The 20073-nt window shown below is 39.1% G+C and overlaps 1 protein-coding gene across 2 annotated transcripts in view; it reads right to left on the bottom strand.

The window, feature by feature from the left end:
* The window catches only part of Ppp4r3a (protein phosphatase 4 regulatory subunit 3A), a 44910-nt gene that overhangs the window by 14881 nt on the left and 9956 nt on the right, over positions 1-20073 (bottom strand). For both annotated transcript variants that reach the window (XM_021178683.2, XM_021178682.2), the window contains exons 2-6: positions 14790-14845; positions 11028-11126; positions 4069-4686; positions 1688-1765; positions 1468-1584 (exon numbers count right to left, since the gene is read on the bottom strand). In XM_021178683.2, the coding sequence (XP_021034342.1) occupies positions 1468-1584; positions 1688-1765; positions 4069-4686; positions 11028-11126; positions 14790-14845 (968 nt within the window). The remainder of the gene's footprint in view (positions 1-1467; positions 1585-1687; positions 1766-4068; positions 4687-11027; positions 11127-14789; positions 14846-20073) is intronic.

Consider the following 20073-nt stretch of genomic DNA (forward strand, 5'->3'; position numbering starts at 1 on the left):
AAAAAAAAAAAGACGGGGTTCAGCAAGAGTGAGATGGGGGAAACATGATCTCAGCACACTATATTTTCAAAATTGTAAACATTTATCTAAGGGTTAAAGAGATTGATTGGTAGACAGAGGACTTGTCATGTAAGCAAAAACAAAAATATAACACTCATCTCTCCCCATCCCAAAACAAAACCCTAAGTTCAAACCCCAAGAACCCAAGTACAGCCAGGGATGATAGGGCCCAAACTGTAACCTCAGTACTCCTATGGAGGCAAAGACAAAAGAATCCCTGAAGGTCCCTACCAAATCTAGATAGCACGTGGCACACAGCAACATAAAGCAAGAGACTTTGTGATGCATAGTCAAGACTAGCTGTCCCGTAAGCTTCTGGACAATCCTGTCTTAGACTCCCATCTAATTATGAGTTCTGGGATTTAGATATATCTGACCCATCTCCCCAGCCCCCTTAAGATATATTTAAAAGGACCGGAGAATGGCTCAGAGGTAAAGAACACTGACTGCTCGTCCAGAAGTCCTGAGCTCAATTCCAGGCAACCACGTGGTAGCTCACAACCATCTAAAATGAGAGTTAGTTTCCTCTACTGATGTGCAGGCATACATGCAGACAGAATATTGTATATATAATAAATAAATAAATCTTAAAAAGATATATTTAAAAGCATTTCTTACTTAAAACAAAAACAAAAAGGGGGGGGGAGGCCAGGAGTGCTTGAATTAAAGGCACGGCCATGAATTATAATGTTCATTGCCTTCTGTTTTAACATTTCATTTGATACAAAGCAAAGTATTAAAGAGGTGATAGGGCTGGAGAGATGACTCGGTGATTAAGAGCACTGACTGCTCTTCTGAAGGTCCTGAGTTCAAATCCTGGCAACCACATGGTGGCGCACAACCATCTGTAATAAGAACTGACACCCTCTTCTGGTGCTTCTGAAGATAGCTACAGTGCACTTAGATATAATAAATATATTTTAAAAAAAAGAGGTGATATTGTTTGTTTGTATGTATGAATGAATGACAAGGTCTCACTATATGGCTCTCAGTGGCCTGGACAGGTCAGCCTCAATCTCAGAAATTTGCTAACCTGTACCTGAGATTAGAGCTGTGTACCACCCACACCCAACAGGAAATTATTTTATCCAAGCAGTTGGTTAATTAAACACGTGGGTGATTATAAACACTGGGATTATATTTCTTTTGCTAACTTTATGTAATACATAGCTAGTATTAAATATCAGCTATACTCAAATAATTTGCTTATTATATAAAAACATTTGGCTATATATATATGTATACAGTAATTATTAAAGGTCATTAATTTAAGAGAGAGAAAGGCAGTGCATGGGAAGAAGGAAAGGAGGAAGTGATATAATTTCAAACAGTAAACTGTATGACATCACATCCAGCTTTTGATATGGGCTCACATGGGTGGTTCAGAGTGAAGATAAGCAAACTTACAAGGATGACTTCTAAAGCTGGTAATATGCCCATATTTGACAAAGTCTTGAAAAAAGCATCTCTGTTTTGGGGTTGTAGCGTTTGAGAAAATGCACAAAATTCTTTTAAAAAGTTAACCTGAAATCAGGAAAAAGGACAAGTGTTAAAAGGTTAATCTAAAATTAGAAAAGGAATGAAGTTTTTACTTCTTTGCCCTCCTAGTATTTGTCTGATTTCTTACCAATTCTTGTCTTTTTTCCTCATCTGTTGCTTCATCTGTTAGTTGTGCAAACAAATCTGTCAGAAATTTTTCATCTTCCTATGAAATAAATGACAGATATAAGTATCTTACAGGTAAGATTGTATAAAATACAATTTCAGCATGATATAAATTAACCTGATAAAACAAAGATGACAATTAAAAAAAGGAAAAAAATTTAAAAGGTACATGTATGTATGTATACAACTGCCAAACATGGGGATGCATACCTTTAATTTCTGTGCTAGGTAGGTCTCTGAGCTCCAGGCCAGCCAAGGCTACATAGTGAGCCTTTGTCTCAAACCAAAAGCAAAGATAAACCTGGAGATTTCTATCAGAAAGATTATCTTTGTACTTTGACAAGACTCTTTCCCTAACCCAACCATAAAATAAAAGTTTCATACCCTACAGGTCAGGGACTTCTCCTACTCTACTACTACTGTATAGTATATACTGTATACTACTAATGTATACTCATCATTCATTGGCATACTGTAGGCCAGGCAGTATGCAAATGAATGAGTATAGCTGTGTTACAATGAAACTTGGCCTAGGGGCAAATATTAAAATCACAGCACTGTGAAATCACCCAGCACCTAGCTTGGGTGGGGTGGGGTAGGGTGGGGTAGCTCGAAACTTGGGAGGCCAGAATGAGCTTCAGTGAGATCCTGTCTTAGTCAAATAAAACAAACACAAATGCAGACAGTGTTTGCCAAGCTCATTGTTTCAAGTGAGCTAACGGTAAAAATTAAGGATCTACAACCTCCTTCCAGTAAGGATGAAAATGAAACTTTCTTCAAGTTTCAAAGACATAGAAAATGATTCAAGTTTTTAAAATGTTAAAACTACAGCTCTTAAAAAAATCTATTATTTGAAGATAATTATTACATAGTTTTTACCACACTAAATTATTATCATTTAACACAGGAGTAATATTTAATTTAACATATTAATTTTGAAAAAGCCTCAAAAGATTCTATCACAGGATATTTTTCTGAAGTAACAAGCCATACAGATCAGCTCTGGTACCAACTGAATTTTCCTCACAACATTTCTCATCTAGATTTCGATAATTAGATTTAAATTATTAAATCTATTTCCTTAGCTACGAGTACATGCAATGCAACTCCAGCAAAAGTGTAAGTACATGATGACTACAGTGTAGGTCAGTCTTTTTTTTTTTTTTTTTTTTTAAAGAAATTACATTTATATATTAGAAGAAAGGGAAGTGGTATGCTACAGAGCACATATGGAAGGAAGAGAATAACTTTTGGAAGCTATGTCTCCTAGCTTTGAGCCATCTTGCTGGTTGTAATGTGATGGTATTACAGAGGAACTAGTCAATGGTAAAGTGTATAACTTTGTATGCATACATGGAAAAGACTGGTAGGGAAAATTATGCTTGAGGGGCTGGAGAGAAGTGTTTAAGAGAGCCTGAGATACCAGCACCTAGACAACAAGCTGGGAATGGTCTTGTACTGGCCCCCACTGAGTAGGGTTGGAAACAGGGACAAATAAGGACACACAGTTCTGAGAGGAAACCCTCTGGCCTCCCTGCATACAAAGGTGTGTCTACCTGTAAACACATGTACAAATATTACACCATACCCACATGAAATAGAAAATTTCTATTATTTAGTTAGAATGGACTAACATTTTGTCAAGTACTATGTGACATAGTTCACATTCAAATCAATCATTAATAGAGATCCTTTTTTAAAGCTCCCAAGTTTTACAAAAACATTCAACACTTTACTATAAGGTTTCACTTGTTCTTCAGACACTTCATAGTATCCTATGGTACTAATATGACCAATCTTCAGATGTGAAACTCAAGAGGTTAAACAGCTGTTCAAATCACATAGCAGCTACTAAGTAACAACTAAGTAGAATCCAAACTGCCAATACTCTCAACTATTACAAAAACACACTTTTGGGAGGGTCCCATGCACACATGGTTACAGGTACCTGATATGGAAAACAGGACCAAACTCCTGTTCTTTAGAAAAACTCTAGCTTCATCAATTAGTGTTATTATCATAAATTGTTCCCTTTGTAATTTATGATGTCTGAGACTAAGTTTAGACTTCTAGTACATGCTAAGCAAGTGCTATCACTCTTGCCATCCCTATCCAGCAGACAACAGTCATGAGGTCTCATTATTTATCATAATGCAAATTAATATTGTCAAAATATTTACCATAATATCACAAGATCAAGTTTCAATGAAATGACTTAAGAAATTATTATTATTTTGCTTAAAAGCATCCTTAGCATTTTACTTGTTATCAATTAAAGCAGGTCCCTTTTTGTAAGTGAAGGAGGGACAGACGGGATAGGTAATGGGGAATGACCCAACTTACCTGTAACATACCAACAATTTCTACCTTGTTGAAAAAGATAAAGGAGTGAAGTGTTGATAACATGTTTTCTTCGAAGACTGAAGGGGTAGGGAGAACCATATCTTGTATATACTGAACTCTGTATGTCTGATGAATTTTTTGTTTCAGCTCAGGATCAGATATGGGAATTACTTCTTTAAACTTGGCTGTTTTTGTTAAAAATTCCCTGTGTTTACGTGGTTGTGATAAAGTTGGGTCATATTCCAAGCATCCAATGACGTCCATTATACATTCCTCAGAGAACATAACTTCAAAAAGAGCAGTTCGATTCAAGAGGAAGATCCCTTTAATAATTTCATATAAGTGGTGCAGTCCTTCAATGTTTTCCAAATCCTCACACACATGAAAAAGCTCTAAAAGCTTTTTAATATAACCCTCATTTTCCAGTGCTAGTGCGAGTTTCTCACGTCGGAGGGGGGAAGGCAAAGATGATGCCACAAGCTCTGCAATTTCCTCAAGTCGACTTAATTCACACGACGGCAATTCTAAACCTGGTGAGGACATATCATCAAACCGCTCCTCTTCAGATTCATCTACCAGGTCCTGAGTGATGTCCACTGAAGGGTCCTTTCCTTGAACCTATAAAAAAGATTTTGTGGTAGCTAACAAAATTCAAACAGTAAATCTAAACAATAGTCTTAGACGAAGGACACACTATTTTAAAAAAATAATAAACAAACAAAAACCCCAAACTGTAATAAACAAATTTCAAGTTTTAACAATCTTTTATCAAACTTGATACAACTATAATTATAATTACAGCTGTAATTCTCCAAATGACATGTCTTCATGTTTATGAAAACTAACTGAAAGTCGAGGAATTAAATAAACAGCCTTCTGAAGTACAAGTGTCAGGAGCGAGTATCTAAGACAGCCTAAACTGCGACTGTTGTTAAAGTCACTTCAAGATGTACACACAGTGAACCAGTATTAAAGCATTCAGACAGTCTTCTGTCCATGCCGTTTCTAACTAGGGAAAATCCAGAAAACATGCAAAGTGTGCCATATATTGGATACATGCAATATTTAATGTCATTGTAGAAGTTCTAAATATAAGAGAGACTTAAAAGAGCCTTAGTGCTCTTCTGGAGGTCGAGTTCAAATCCCACAACTACACAGTGTCTCACAACCATTCGTAATGAGATCTGATGCCCTCTTCTGGTGTGTCTAAAGACAGCTACAGTGTACTTACATATAATAAATAAATAAATCTTTTTGAGAGAGAGAGAGAGAGAGAGAGAGAGAGAGAGAGAGAGAGAGAGAGAGAGAGAGAGACTCATAACAAGTAGTTAAGCCCTTACAGCTGAAGACACCACACGTGTTGGTTCCAAGACACAGAGAAGTCGGGCAGGAACTGGGTTGTGTGCTGCTGTAGAACACTTAGCACACAACAGTTTCACTTTGCTATCCAACTCATCTCAACACTAAGTTACCAGAGAAGATGAGCTCAATAGTGGCAGATTTGTTCTGGGGATAACCAACTGCATTTTGATTAGATCTGATACCCAATCCAAAACAGAATTCACATCTGGTACTATAAATCTGGTCAAAAGCCATGGCTAGGGAGATCACAGGCCCAAGTACAACTAGTAGGTGTTTTGGTAAATGGACATGATGTGTTTGTTGAATTTCTGTCTAAAAAACCATTACTGTCCATATATTAATACTGCTATCAGGTCTGGTGAGAGAAGTTTGTTTTTTGTAGAAGTCGCAATGACTATTAATGTTCACCCATAAATTGGACATCTCTCCGAAGGGTGGTTCAGAAAACATCACTGGAGAAGGAATAGAAAGAATATAAAAGCCAGAGGGGGTGGAAATGTAGTTACCGTAGATCTGTCTTCTGGGAATGCCACAGCATTCTTGAACTCATAGCAGCTAAGACTACTTGCAATACTGGGACCACCGACATTCTATCATGGAAGAATGGGGGGGGGGATCATGGGGCCCCATCACTCCCACCCACCCTGGGCATTCATACACAGCTAATGGTCAATGAGGCAATTGGAGAGGTTTTTCCTTCAATGATGTAGGATATATAACAACCTTATTGAAACATGGACAGATGGATAAACTGAAAGGACACATAGATATCACTTAAGTAGAAGCGGGGTTCCTTGAGAAAAGGTCTTAGTGGGAGTGGGACAAAAGAGGATCTAAAAATGTCATAACGAATCCCATCATACATAACTAATATATGCTAATTTAAAAAGAAAAGAGGACTCAGAAGTCTTTACAGTTAAACACAATTTAAGCGTAAAGATTGTAAAATGTGCCGGGCGTGGTGGCGCACGCCTTTAATCCCAGCACTCAGGAGGCAGAGGCAGGCGGACTTCTGAGTTCAAGGCCAGCCTCATCTACAGAGTGAGTTCCAGGACAGCCAAGGCTACACAGAGAAATCCTGTCTCGAAAAAAAACAACAACAACAAAAAGATTGTAAAATGAAATAAATTTTGCTGAGTATTTAGAACACTATTAGATCAGCCCAGGAGGTCAAGCAGAATGGTAAAGGAATGTAAAAATTAGGTCCTATATAAAATTACTTAGGGGCTGGTGAGATGGCTCAGTGGGTAAGAGCACCCGACTGCTCTTCCAAAGGTCCAGAGTTCAAATCCCAGCAACCACATGGTGGCTTACAACCATCCGTAACGAGATCTGGCGCCCTCTTCTGGAGTGTCTGAAGACAGCTACAGTGTACTTACATATGATAAATAAATAAATCTTTAAAAAAAAAAATTACTTAGGGACATGCAAACTTTATATGCCCCAGTACAGGGGAACGCCAGGGCCAAAAAAATGGGAATGGGTGGGTAGGGAAGTGGGGGGGAGGGTATGGGGGACTTTTGGGATAGCATTGGAAATGTAATTGAGGAAAAGATGTAATAAAAAATATAAAATAAAATAAAATAACTTAGCAGGAGATACAGTATAAGCTTTTAGTCCCAGCACTTAGAAGGGAAGCAGATTGGTGAATTCAAGGTCTTCATATTGATTTGCAGGTTAGCCGAGGGTTAAAGCAAGACCCTGGTGGTGGTGGGGAACACAAGGACGAGACAGACAGATACATATGCACATGCTCGCATGAGCACACACATTGATAAAAGATTTTGCAAGGGTTGATGACTGATGCCTTGAAATATACTAGAAGGTGATATGACCTTGACTTTAAACCAGTTGGGCTGCACCACTTGAAAGAATGCCAGACACATGCAATTTAGCTACCAGGAATATTCAAGTTGACTCTTTGTTGTTAATTACACAAGTTTTCATTACAGCTTTAGGTTCCCAATCCCCACACTATGTCTTTATCCACCAAAAGAAAAGAAAAAAATTAGTTTTTTAAAATTCATAAACAGAAATAGAGACACTTCAACTCAGATCTAATAATTGCTAGAAAGAGGATACTTGAAAATGGGAACATTTTTAGCCATTTTAACATAAAAACTGGTGAAAGGGCTCCAAGAAAGAGAAACATGGGACCTGGAAAACCATTAAGTCAGAACCCACAAAACAGTGTGTAACGGAGGCCAGGCTGGCGGCACACACCTTTAATCCCAGCACCTGGGGAGCAGGGGAAGGTGTATCTCTTCAATGCCAATCTACTCTACAGAGGGAATTCCAAGACAGCCAGGGTTATATAGAAAAAAAAAAAGTAACCGAGAAATGATACTTGATGGATATTTTCTTAAGGTAGGGCTTTCTTTGTATCCCAGACGGACCCCAGAACTCTTTCTGTATGTAAGTTTAGCTTAGAATTCCTACTGATCCTCTCGCTATTGCCATCACGAGCTGGTATTACAATGGTGTGAGCTAGCATACCTGGCAAGAAATGACAATTTGAATACAAGCTGTATGAAGTTGGAAAGGAAAACTAAGAAAAATAAACATAAAGCACTTAGGAAAGTTATTACAGAGAAAGCATACAAATAATGTATTACTTGTGTTGCAAAAGAAGGTAAGTTGCAGCAGCAGCAGCACCTGGCATCAAAGACTAAGGAAGCTGGACACAGTGGTACATGCCTCTAAACTCAGCACTCAGAAAGAGTGCAGGCAGGATAAGAAGGTCAGCCTTAGCTACCTAACAAGTTCAAAGTCTGGCTGGGCTATGAGCCTGTCTCAGAAACAAACAAACAAACAACCTCCAAAAACAAACAAAAAACTTAAGCTGAAAAGATTGCACAGCAGTTACTACTTTCTGCTCTATCACCCTGATTCAGGTCCCAGCAGTCAGGTTGATTAGCTCCCAAATATCTGTAACTCCAGTTCCAAAGGGATCCAATACTCTCTTCTGGCCTGACATTAGCACACACAGACATAAACACTCTCAGCCACACAAGCATACATATAAAAATAAATCTTAAAAACAACAGGGAATAGATTCAGAATGTAACCTAGATGAAAGAGAACTTGCTTAGAATGCAAGAGGCTTTGAGATTAATCCTTAATATAGAGTAATAAAGCTCAGGCATAGTAGCTTACATGTGTCATCCCACCACTCAGGAGTTAGTGGAAAGCACCCACCTTTTGGATCATTAGTCTGAAATCATCCTCAGCTATACAGGCAAGCTCAGGACCAGTCTGGGCTACATGACACCCTGTTTTAAGAAGACTAAAGAAAGGCATAGTAAAGATGAGCTGCCAGGCAGTGGTGGAGCACGCCTTTAATCCCAGCACTCGGGAGGCAGAGGCAGGCGATTTCTGAGTTCAAGGCCAGCCTAGTCTACAAAGTGAGTTCCAGGACAGCCAGGGCTACACAGAAAAATCCTGTCTCAGAAACAAACACAAACAAAATTCAGATGAGCCAAGCAGGATAGATACAAACTGAATCCAGGATTACATTAAATATTGGATTAATAGGAGACCATTCAACTCAGAAAGACAGAACAAGATACTGCTGGTGTAAAGGATACTGTTTTTTTCATATCTAAACCCACAGATCACCCCTTTCTAGGAAAGAACTCTACAGGGCAATAGTCATGTGCTAGGAAAACAGCTGCTGGACTGAAAACAAAGAAAACTTAGCACAGAAAAGACATTCCAAAGTAACTGTTAAGTCCTTTTTCTCCTTTTTCTACAAAGCTGCAGTTGGACAAGAGGAAAGGGTTCCTTGATATCTTGAAGTCTAACGAGGCCATATTGTTAACAATGTGTTTAAAATAATGTGTTCTAAAAGTTGTGATTGTTCTCCCCACAAAAAAGGTAAGAAATACAAGTTAAATTGGTTGGATTTAGCTGTGACATAGCACATGCACTTCACTGTATACCATAATTACGCTCAATTTTATTTAACAAATGTTAAATATTCTCAGTCAACAAGAGAACAGAAATCAAAATTACAGCTGGGCAGTGGTGGAGCACGCCTTTAATCCCAGCACTCAGGAGGCAGAGGCAAGCTGATTTCTGAGTTCAAGGCCAGCCTGGTCTACAGAGTGAGTTCTAGGACAGCCAGGGCTTGACAGAGAAACCCTGTCTTGAAAAAAACATAAACCAAACCAAAACAAAAAGCAGAAATCAAAATTACAAGTTTTCATCTTTTATCTATCAGAATGGCCACCATGAAGAAAACAAATGACAGTACATGGTGGCAAAGATGTAGAGGAAACATTGCTGGTGGGAACATATATTAATTTCAGTCATTATGGAAATTCAGAGGTTCCTTTTTTTTTTTTTTTAAGATTTATTTATTATGTATATATTGTTCTTCCTGCATATATGACTTCAGGCCAGGAGAGGGCACTAGATCTCATTATAGATGGTTGTGAGCCACCATGTGGTTGCTGGGTATTGAACTGAGGACCTCTGGAAGAGCAGCCACTGCTCTTAACCTCTCCATCCCTGTGGGGATGTGGGGGCCATCTCTCCAGCCCCCACAGAGGTTCTTAAAAACAATAAAAAAGAACCATTACATGATGGGAGTTTTAAAACCCCTAAATCAACATTTGAAAGTCAATATATCACAGATACTTGCATGTCCATGTTCACTACACCATTTAAAATAGCTAGGTGATAGCGCAAATATGTTATATATACTCAATGGAGTTTTATTCAGTTGTAAAGAATGAAATGACATTTGGAGGAAACTGGACGGAACTAGAGACCATCATTAAGCCAGACAGACAATACTGTTTCTTTTTATAGAGACATAAATAGGACATGAATGTAGAACAGGCTCTTGATCAATCTGGTAAGAAGGGTTTCTCTGTATACCCCTGGCTGGCCTTGAACTCAGAGATCTGCCTGCCTCTGCCTCCTGAGCATGTGTCACCAAGTTTGCTCTTCTTGCAGCTGTCCCCAGCTCTATTGATATCCTTCGTCTTGCTCAGGCCAAAACTTGAATCATCTTTGGCTCATCTCTGCAGACTGTGCTGTGCCTGCTGAGCCTAGCTTGCTTCTCACTCCCCACATCTCTCACCTGGGTATCTCCCCTTTACCACAGTTTATCCCTACAGCACAGAGGCTGCTATATTTTGGATAAGTGTATCCTGAAGACAGAGATCTTGTTTGTTTTAAGATTTATTTATTTATTATATGTAAGTACACTGTAGCTGTCTTCAGACACTCCAGAAAAGGGGCAGATCTTGTTATGGTGGTTGTGAGCCACCATATGTTTGAACTCAGGACCTTTGGAAGAGCACAGTCAGTGCTCTTCCCCGCTGAGCCATCTTTCCAGCCGGAAGATGGAGATCTTAGGAGGAAGCAACAGATAATGGAGAAGAAGAAAGATAAACTATGTGTTTTCTTTTATAGGCAGAATCTACTTGAGGAAAAAGGGAATGTGGGTGGGGTAGAGAAAAGGCAATAATGGAGATGTTGTTGTAAAACAATGTATTTATATTTAAATATCATGAAACCCACTGTTTTGTATGCTGAATGAAAATTTTTTTTTAAAAATGTATTTTTTCCTCTATGCTCATAATTACCTGACATATTTTCTCCCAAATTTCATCGCATCCAGCTTTTTCTTGAAAGCTAAGGGCCAAGTCATAATTTTCTGCTTCAGACCACACAATCAGAGTATCCTTTGAATAAAAAAAAAAAAAAAAAAAAGTCTGAATGACCACAAGTGTTACCACAAACCCTTCAAGGTGTATATATAGCAAATGAATAAAGTAACAGGCAATAGAAATTCAGAACAATGTTTTTTTACATTTCCAACATTTCTACTGGTAATTATCAATGATGTTTTACAATTCACTCTGTCAAATCTATACAAGTGAAGCAATGTTTTAAAAATAAAAGTTTGGCCAATATATGAAAAACACTGTAAATAAAATGTATGCACAAAACTTACATACTAGAAACCACACAATCCTCCCCTCGCACCCCCAAAAACCCATTATACCAAGACATCTTCACCTATCACACTTCTGTTTGTTTGTGCACATGGGTGCAACACCTATGGAGCCCAGAAGCCAAGACCCCTGGAGCTGGGGTTACAGATGGCTGCCATGTGGGTTGCTGGGAATCAAACCCAGGTCCTTTGGAAGAGCAGCCTGTGCTTTTAACTGCTGAGCCATCACCATCCAGTCCCCAATGTATTTACAGCCTCATTAAAATGTCCAACAATCAATCTTCATCCCCTCAGTTGTCAACAGCTGTTCTTACCTATGGCTTCTTTAGCCTCTGAAATTATTGGTTAAGACAGGAATGAATAAGCCATGCCTCTAATCCAACACTTAGGGGGCTGAGGTAGAATGACGGCCCTGAGTTTGAAGCTAGAATGGTCTATAGAACGAATTCTAAGCCATGCTATATATACTACAGTGTGAGATCTGCTCTCAAAACAAGCAGGGTTAAATTTGTAACATGTGAGCCACTCATTTATTTACAGGTTTTTTTCAGTACTTTCATAAATGTGTCAAGAAATAGCACATTCCTAGCTTCTACCTAGCTTCTACCACCTTTCCCTCCCATTCCAATAGGACTTTATTTTATTTTTGAAAAATTTTGAGAGAGATGGCACAGTGGAGCATTTGCTTTTGCAGAGAAGTAGAGTTTGGTTCCCAGCACCTGTATGGAGGAAACCCACAATTGTCTGTTACTCCAGCTCCATGGAATCCAATGCCCTCTTCTGACCTCGTCAGGCAATGAGCACATATGTGGCTCACATATATACATGGATGCAAAACATCGGATACATAAAAATTTACATTAATTAGTGCATGTTTGTGAGAGTCTGTTCTCTCTCTCCACCAGCTAGAACTCAAGTTGTCTGGCTTCATAGCAAGTACTTTTACTGGCTGATTTGTCTTACTAGCCCAGAACCTTATTTTGAAATGGGGTCTCTAGGTGGCTTTGCACTGGGTTGGGTAGCTAAGATTAGTAGTACATGTCTCTGTACCTAGTTCAGGATTTTGTATTAAAAAATGGGGGAGGAGCTAATAACCATCCTAACATCAAAATAGAAAGGATACAAAGGTTCAGTGAGCCTGTGTGTCCACAACAAAGTCTACAGCAATGATTAATTTGCATTGTAAACAGGAGAAGCTTTCAGGGGAATGAACTCCTTTTAAATTGTGGGTTAAGGATGCATCAGGTGGCAACTGAATAGTTTCTGGAGCTAAACTAGAGATCCTGGACCAGCCTAGATCAGCAATAGCCTGGGGCCAGTCAGTCTCTACCCAAAGGCTGAGTTCTCCCTAGGGATCCATGGAACTCCTCTCAACCCTAAAAGCCATCAGTGAGTACCTGAGCTGGGTAACCTGTGCTTCTGGTGTGCAGCTGGCCCAACCTGCTGGTCTCACAGTCCTTATCTTTGTCCCTCTAGCCTCCTCATGTAGCTCAGGAACATTTCTGCCAAGTTTCCAGTCTAAGAGTGGGGCTGAGGCTAGTATGCTTCAGTAGTTCCTGCTCCCGAACTCTCGAAAGCACCTACCTGCACTCCCCAACATCTCAAATTATAAAAATTTATGTTCTTGATCCCAATGGCTTCATGGAACACTCAGTATTTGTATATGTAAAATACTTCAAGATAATACCTGTATGTAGAATTTACCTTTAGGTTAGAAGGAAATACGAAGAGTACAGATTCAAACTGAAGTTATTTTCAAAAAATAACAGCGCTCTAAGGTCCTAGTGAGTTAGTATCAGACTCCTTTTCTATAAAACACTGTTCTAAGCCGGGCGTGGTGGCGCACGCCTTTAATCCCAGCACTCGGGAGGCAGAGGCAGGCGGATTTCTGAGTTCGAGGCCAGCCTGGTCTACAGAGTGAGTTCCAGGACAGCCAGGGCTATACAGAGAAACCCTGTCTCGGAAAACAAAAAAAAAAAAAAAAAAAACCAAAAAACACTGTTCTAGAGGATATTCTAACATTCTGTCTGCAGAATCATCTATGACAGCACAGAAAGGAACTTCAGCCACATGGCTGTGTTATTAGTTGATTATTACACCAATGGTCACTCTTTCCTTTGGGTAGAACGAACAAACTGCTACTTTAATTTTAGAGAGCCATGCATTGCTAGAATGTGTAGAACATGAACTCAGCTTAAGACAGCCTTCTTCTTTCTTTAAAATGTGGCTAGGAACTGGGAAGAGAGGCTAAATGAGTAAAGGCGCTTAGTTGCAAGTGTGACAATGCCCCCAAAGCCCAAGGACTGACACCTGAGGTTGTCTCCTAATGTCAACATGTGCTGGTAACCATACTCTCACACAAAGTAAATTCAAAGAATGGGGGATGCCCCCAAACTAACCTAAAAAGGGCCCGAAGAAATGATTAAGAGCTCAGTGATTAAGGGCAATTATTGCTCCATCATGAGGACCCCAGCTATGTCACAAGTCTCACAAACACCCACAACTCCAAGAGATCCAAAATTCTTTTCTAATTCTGCAGGTACCTGAATACATGCATACACATATGCATGTATGCAGACACAAAAAACAGTGGCTGGTGATAGTCAAGTGAGCACGTGCTTGTCAGCCTGCAAGAGGCATAGAGTTCTTTTATCAGCAGAAAAGAAAAGAAACGAAAAGACAAAATAAACCAAGGCTACAGAGATGGTTCAATGGTTAAGAGTATTGGCTGCGCCGGGCAGTGGTGGTGCACGCCTTTAATCACAGCACTTGGGAGGCAGAGGCAGGCAGATTTCTGAGTTCGAGGCCAGCCTGGTCTACAAAGTGAGTTCCACGACAGCCAGGGGTATACAGAGAAACCCTGTCTCGAAAAACCAAAAGAGTATTGGCTGCTCTTGCAGAGGACCCGAGTTCAGTTCCCAGCATCCACATGGCAGCTTACAACCATCCCAAAGGGGAGCTAATACCTTCTGCTAACTGATACCCAATTCCTGAGAGCACTAGTCATGTGTGCTACATAGATATGTTTGCAGGTAAAAGACCCATACACATAAAACAAAACAACAAAAAGGAAGAACAACACTTTTTAGCCATTAACAGACTGGTAAAATTAAACTATGCATGCAAAAAGGTTCAGTATATATATAATGATGGCTGTCATCAAACTTGATACCCAAGTCTAATGCCCAGAATAGAGAATCAACTTCCTCAAGTTGTTCTCTGACCTCGACAGGTACAAGACAGACAGACACATATTTTTTAACAGTGACACTGGCAAAATGTTATATAACCTGTTCTGATTTTACTGTAAGGAATCCAATGATAAACTTATTTAACCATCAAATTGAAAAGATGTAACACACAATACACAACAGCATAACTTTTTTTTTACCTGTTGTTTCTGGTATGCAGTGTTAGGATTTATTTTGGACTCTAGAAGAAGAGAACCTATAAAACAGGAAAAAATTGTTATTGCAAACCAGAAAACTAGATTTCCTTATAAGCAGTTATGCCTATTTTCTCGTCAGCTGCATGTAAGCCTGCAGTTAATGAACACATTTGTAAGAAATGTAGTTTGGGGCTGGCCTGGTGATGGTTCAGCAGGTAAAGTGCTCTCTGCAAGAGCCTGATGACTTGATTTTGATCCCAAACCACCACAGAACTAACTATTCCTGAAAGCTAGCTCTACCTGCCCACCTTGGCACAGAGATTATTTTCACTTATACAAACAAGACAATGAATGCAATAAAGAAATTTAAATACAGTAACTTGTAGCTTAAGAAAGCTGCTCACCTTTTTTGCGATTTTTGGTGGTAGTACAGGTAAATTCAAGCCTCAAGCATATATATATCTACTAGCCAAATTTACTTTTGTTTTTGTTTTTTTTGTTTTTTTTTTACAAGATAGACATGATTAATATGAAGAGTGAAGACTGGGAAGCAATAAAAACCTAACAATTTGGTAGTGGTGTTTACCTTTAATCCCAGCACACAGGAAGTGAAGGTGAGAGGCCAGTCTGGTCTACAGAGTGAGTTCTAGAACAGCCAGTGCTACTCACAAAAACCTTGTCTAGACATCTCCTAACCGCCCCCCCCCCCAACTAACCTAACAATTTAGAAAGCATAAGACAGCAAACCAGAAGTATGAAGCTAGATATTAATCTCAAAAACTACACTAATTGTATTTACACAGCACAGTAATATTTCAATAAATACATAAATTAACATATACTGATCTTAACCAGGTCAACAGACATTTCTATGCCATTATTTTGTTTGGAGCCTCTGAAATCCTCAGATAATCTTGGGGTCAATAATGTCTGATATGCTGTATGACTTACAAAGTACTTTCAACACAGTGTGACCAGTATCAAGACAAGAAATGAGGTTTTGTGGCTGAAAGAAATCACATCAAGCATAAGTATTTACTTAAGTAAAACTCAATACATGAAGGAGAGAGCAGTTTACAGGTCACCTTCAGAAGCCTTGCTTTTCTACTTTTCCTGTTTTTTGTTGTGTTCTCACTATGTAACACAAAATTATGATTCTCCAACCTCAGTCTCTTGAAAGGCTCAGATGCACCATTATGCTCATCCACCAGGTCTATCTCCCTGACTCTCTGCATATTTTAAGAATGAAATTCTACACATCATCTCACCATCCAGTTCTAGTTTATCTGGAGACAGAGTATCTAAAGGGAAGTTTTGGACTGAGAAACAGTTTCTTTTTTCTGCTGTGGTCTCCTCCCTTCTCATATCACACTTTACAGTTGATCAAACACTCCAAAAGCTGACAAAGAGTCAATGCTTACTACTTCCAAATTCACTTTGGCCTTATCCTAAATGCACTTTGTGTCTGCTCAGAGCAGGGCTAAGGGACTACACTGGAAGACTCCATCTTATCCTCAGAACTTAAGATAACTAAACATGTTTTTGTTTACCCACACTCACCAAATTTCATTTCTTAAGCCTTCTTTCCTTTTTGCCCCTTCCTAACCTCTCTTTTACTGAGGTTCAACCAAGAATTACTACAATTCAGGGAGAGAAAAGGTTTTAATCACCTTCCTTTCCCCCAACTTTTATCAAATTAATCATTTAACTCTATTCACAATTTTCAGATTTTTGTTTTACTGATTAAGACCTATGTTAGTGATCCATCACAAGAAAAATGCAGGCAAATTAACAGAATGTTTAGAACTTCTGAAAATGGTAAGGTAAGTGGGAAAGGACACAGGGTAGTGGTACACTACATTCTTAGCATGTACAAGGGCAAGTTCAATCCCTGGTACTGTGGAAATAAACAGACAGACCTTGTCCCATGTCAACTACTTTTGTATTTTTTTTCAATTTCTTTACTAGAACAAAAATTGCCTTTTATTACTTTTCACTAAAATGATGTTCAGGCCACCTAGAGGCTAAATTTATTTTTTAAAGGATTAATGAGGACATATATGAAATTATATTGAAAATGGTTTTTATGGGAAAATGCAGGCGTCTGGAGAGATGGCTCAAATTATGATTGTATGTTTTTTGTTTTTTTCTAGACAGGGTTTCTCTGTGTAGCCCTGGCTGTCCTGAAACTCACTCTGTAGACCAGGCTGGCCTCAAACTCAGAAATCCACCTGCCTCTGCCTCCCAAGTGCTGTGATTAAAGGCGTGCACCACCACTGCCCGGCTGCTGGTTCACTTCTTGAGTTAGGGTCTCATTGAGATGCTTCGGTTGGCTTTGAAATCATGTGTAGTACAAGCCATCCTCAAATTCCTTATTCTCCTGCCTCCCAAACGCTAGGATTTCAGGTGTGTGTCACCACTTGGCTTATGACAAGAAAATCTGTCAGCAAGTACTATGCTTATCTGCTATTCTGTGGAAGATATTCTGGTTTTTTGGTATAACATAAATAGTTTCTTCACCAAATGCCTAAATGGTCCTGTCTATCTATCACACATACACCCAGCCATCTACCTATGTTATCTTTTATTTAAAAGCCAGGGCTCGGAAGTTGGCTCAGGAGGTACTTACTTGCATGCAATCATGAAAACCTGAATTCCCAGTACCCATGTAAAAAACCTGACATAGTAGCACACTTTTGTAACCCAAACATTGGGAGAGTGAAGGCATGAATCCTGGGATTTGCCTACTAGCAGTCAGCCACCTTAGCCTAGTCTATAACCCCAGGCAGAAGAAGAAAACCTGTCTCAAAAAACATTGGGCCAGGCAGTAGTGGCACACGCCTTTAATCCTAGCACTTGGGAGGCAGAGGTAGGTGGATTTCTGAGTTCGAGGCCAGCGTGGTCTACAAAGTGACAGCCAGGGCTACACAGAGAAACCCTGTCTCAGAAAAACCAAACAACAACAACAACAACAACAACAAAAACAAACAAACAAAAAACGTTGGCACTTACATTACTTACACAAGTCACTGCCAGTCTTCTAATCCCTACAACAATTATTTCTCAGATAACAGGTCCTTTTGCACTTTCTTTCCATTTTTTTCAGTAATGTTACAGAATTTGGACAACAGAAAGGGGGGGGGGGAAGACCATTTCACTCTCACCCCAAAAGCCTGGGTAAAATAATATTTAGAACAGTGATTCTCAACCTGTGTGTCAAGACCCCACTGGTAAACGCCTATCTCCAAAAAATGCTTACATTGTGATTCATAACAATAGCAAAATTAGTTTTGAAATTAACAAATAATTTTATAGTTGTGGGTCACCACAACATGAGGAACTGTATTAAAGGTTTACAGCATTAGGAAGGCTGAGAACCACTGATTTAGAATGTTCTGGGTTATTTGAGAAATGGGAAAAGACCTTTTTTGAAACCTCTTTCTCCTGTATCCCTTGGCTTTTTCTAAGAAACCACTTTAGAAGTTCAGCTCTGATCTCAAATCAAAAGATCAAAAGAAAAACATATCTAACCATTATTTTGCTGATAATCAAACCATTTCCAAGTGAATAAATATCTGAGACTCAGTTTTAGTTTCCAATACAGTATTAATGAATAAAATCAAATAATTGTGTAAGAGCCTCAAAAGAACAAAGGTATTCAAAGCAAAATCTTGAGAAATGTTACCAAAGGGGTACTGCATAAATAGAATATTGTGCTACTTTTATGAGGTTTGTATAACCTCACACAGATAACCAAATTATACCAATATACCAATAACAGATGACCAACATGGTTCCTCCTATAAAATAAAATATGAAGTGTTTTCTCGTGATTTGTTGCTATAGCCACTTAGATGGGTTAGGGATAAGTGAGGATTGCTAGTTATTAAGGAACGTATCACAGAAAGCCTCAGAACTCTTTACTAATTGGCACACATTCGTAAAAAAAAAAAAAAAAAAAAATAAATTTTTTTTTTCAGGCTGGAGATGGCATTAACTGCTCTTTCAGAGGTTTTGAGTTCAACCCCCAGCAATCAACCATATGGAGCCTCATAACTATCTGTAATGGAATCTGATGTCTTCTTCCGGTGTGTGTGAAGATAGCTATAGTGTACTCATATACATAAAATAAATACATCTTTAAAATACTAACTTTTTTCTTAAGGTCCAGCAAACTCCAAGCCTGACAATCTGAGTTAGATCCCTGGGGCTCACATAATGGAAGAAAGAACAGACTCTTTTGAGTTGCCCAATCTCTTCCTGAGCCTGTGTGTGCATGTGCATAAGCACTGAGATAGTCTAGTTTTGTTTTTTAAGATTTATTTATTTATTACATGTAAGTACACTGTAGCTGTCTTCAGACACTCCAGAAGAGGGAGTCAGATCTCGTTACCGATGGTTGTGAGCCACCATGTGTTTGCTGGGATTTGAACTCCAGACCTTCAGAAGAGCAGTCCAGTGCTCTTACCCATTGAGCTATCTCACCAGCCTGAGTTCATAGTTTTAACCTTGGTGTTTCATGCTCTCTTCAGTGCTATTTTCCTCATTTTTGTTCAGTGTTTTTGTAATACAGACTTGATAACAGAATTCAAAAAAAATTTAAGAAAAATCAAACCCAGGCTGGTGACAACAGGCTACTTGGAGGCTGAGGCAGAAAGAGGGCAGATTCAAGGCCTATGAGAGTAAGTAAAAGAAACTCATCTTGAAATAGAAAGTAAAAATGGGCTGGGGAGTTGGCTCAGCAGTTAAGAGCATGCACTGCCTCTACAGAGGACCAGAGTTGATTTCCAGCATACACACCCTAAGATTCACAACTACTTGTACTTCCAGCTCCAGTGGATATGATTCTTATGGCAATAGAATTAATTTGCACATAACTAAAATAAATCTTGAGCTGGGGGAAGACAAGCAAAATAGAAGGCTATTGTTGTATAGCTCAACAATGCAGTGCTTGTCTGTACTTTGCAAGCCCTAAGTTCAATCCCTGGTAACCTCAAAAAAACTGGAACTGCAAAACAAAACACCACTCGCCCCCCGCCCCCAGATTTCTTGTTAAGTGTGGAAGGGAAAACCCTCATTGAAAAAACTATTCAAAGATTCAAAACATTAAAACTTGTGGTTAGAAAACCAATGTTGCCGGGCAGTGGTGGCGTACACCTTTAATCCCAGCACTTGGGAGGCAGAGGCAGGCGGATTTCAGAGTTCGAGGCCNGCCTGGTCTATAGAGTGAGTTCCAGGACAGCCAGGGCTACACTGAGAAACCTTGTCTCGAAAAAAACAAAACAAA

Source organism: Mus caroli, chromosome 12 (assembly GCF_900094665.2).
Source record: "Mus caroli chromosome 12, CAROLI_EIJ_v1.1, whole genome shotgun sequence".
Taxonomy (NCBI): Eukaryota; Metazoa; Chordata; class Mammalia; order Rodentia; family Muridae; genus Mus; species Mus caroli.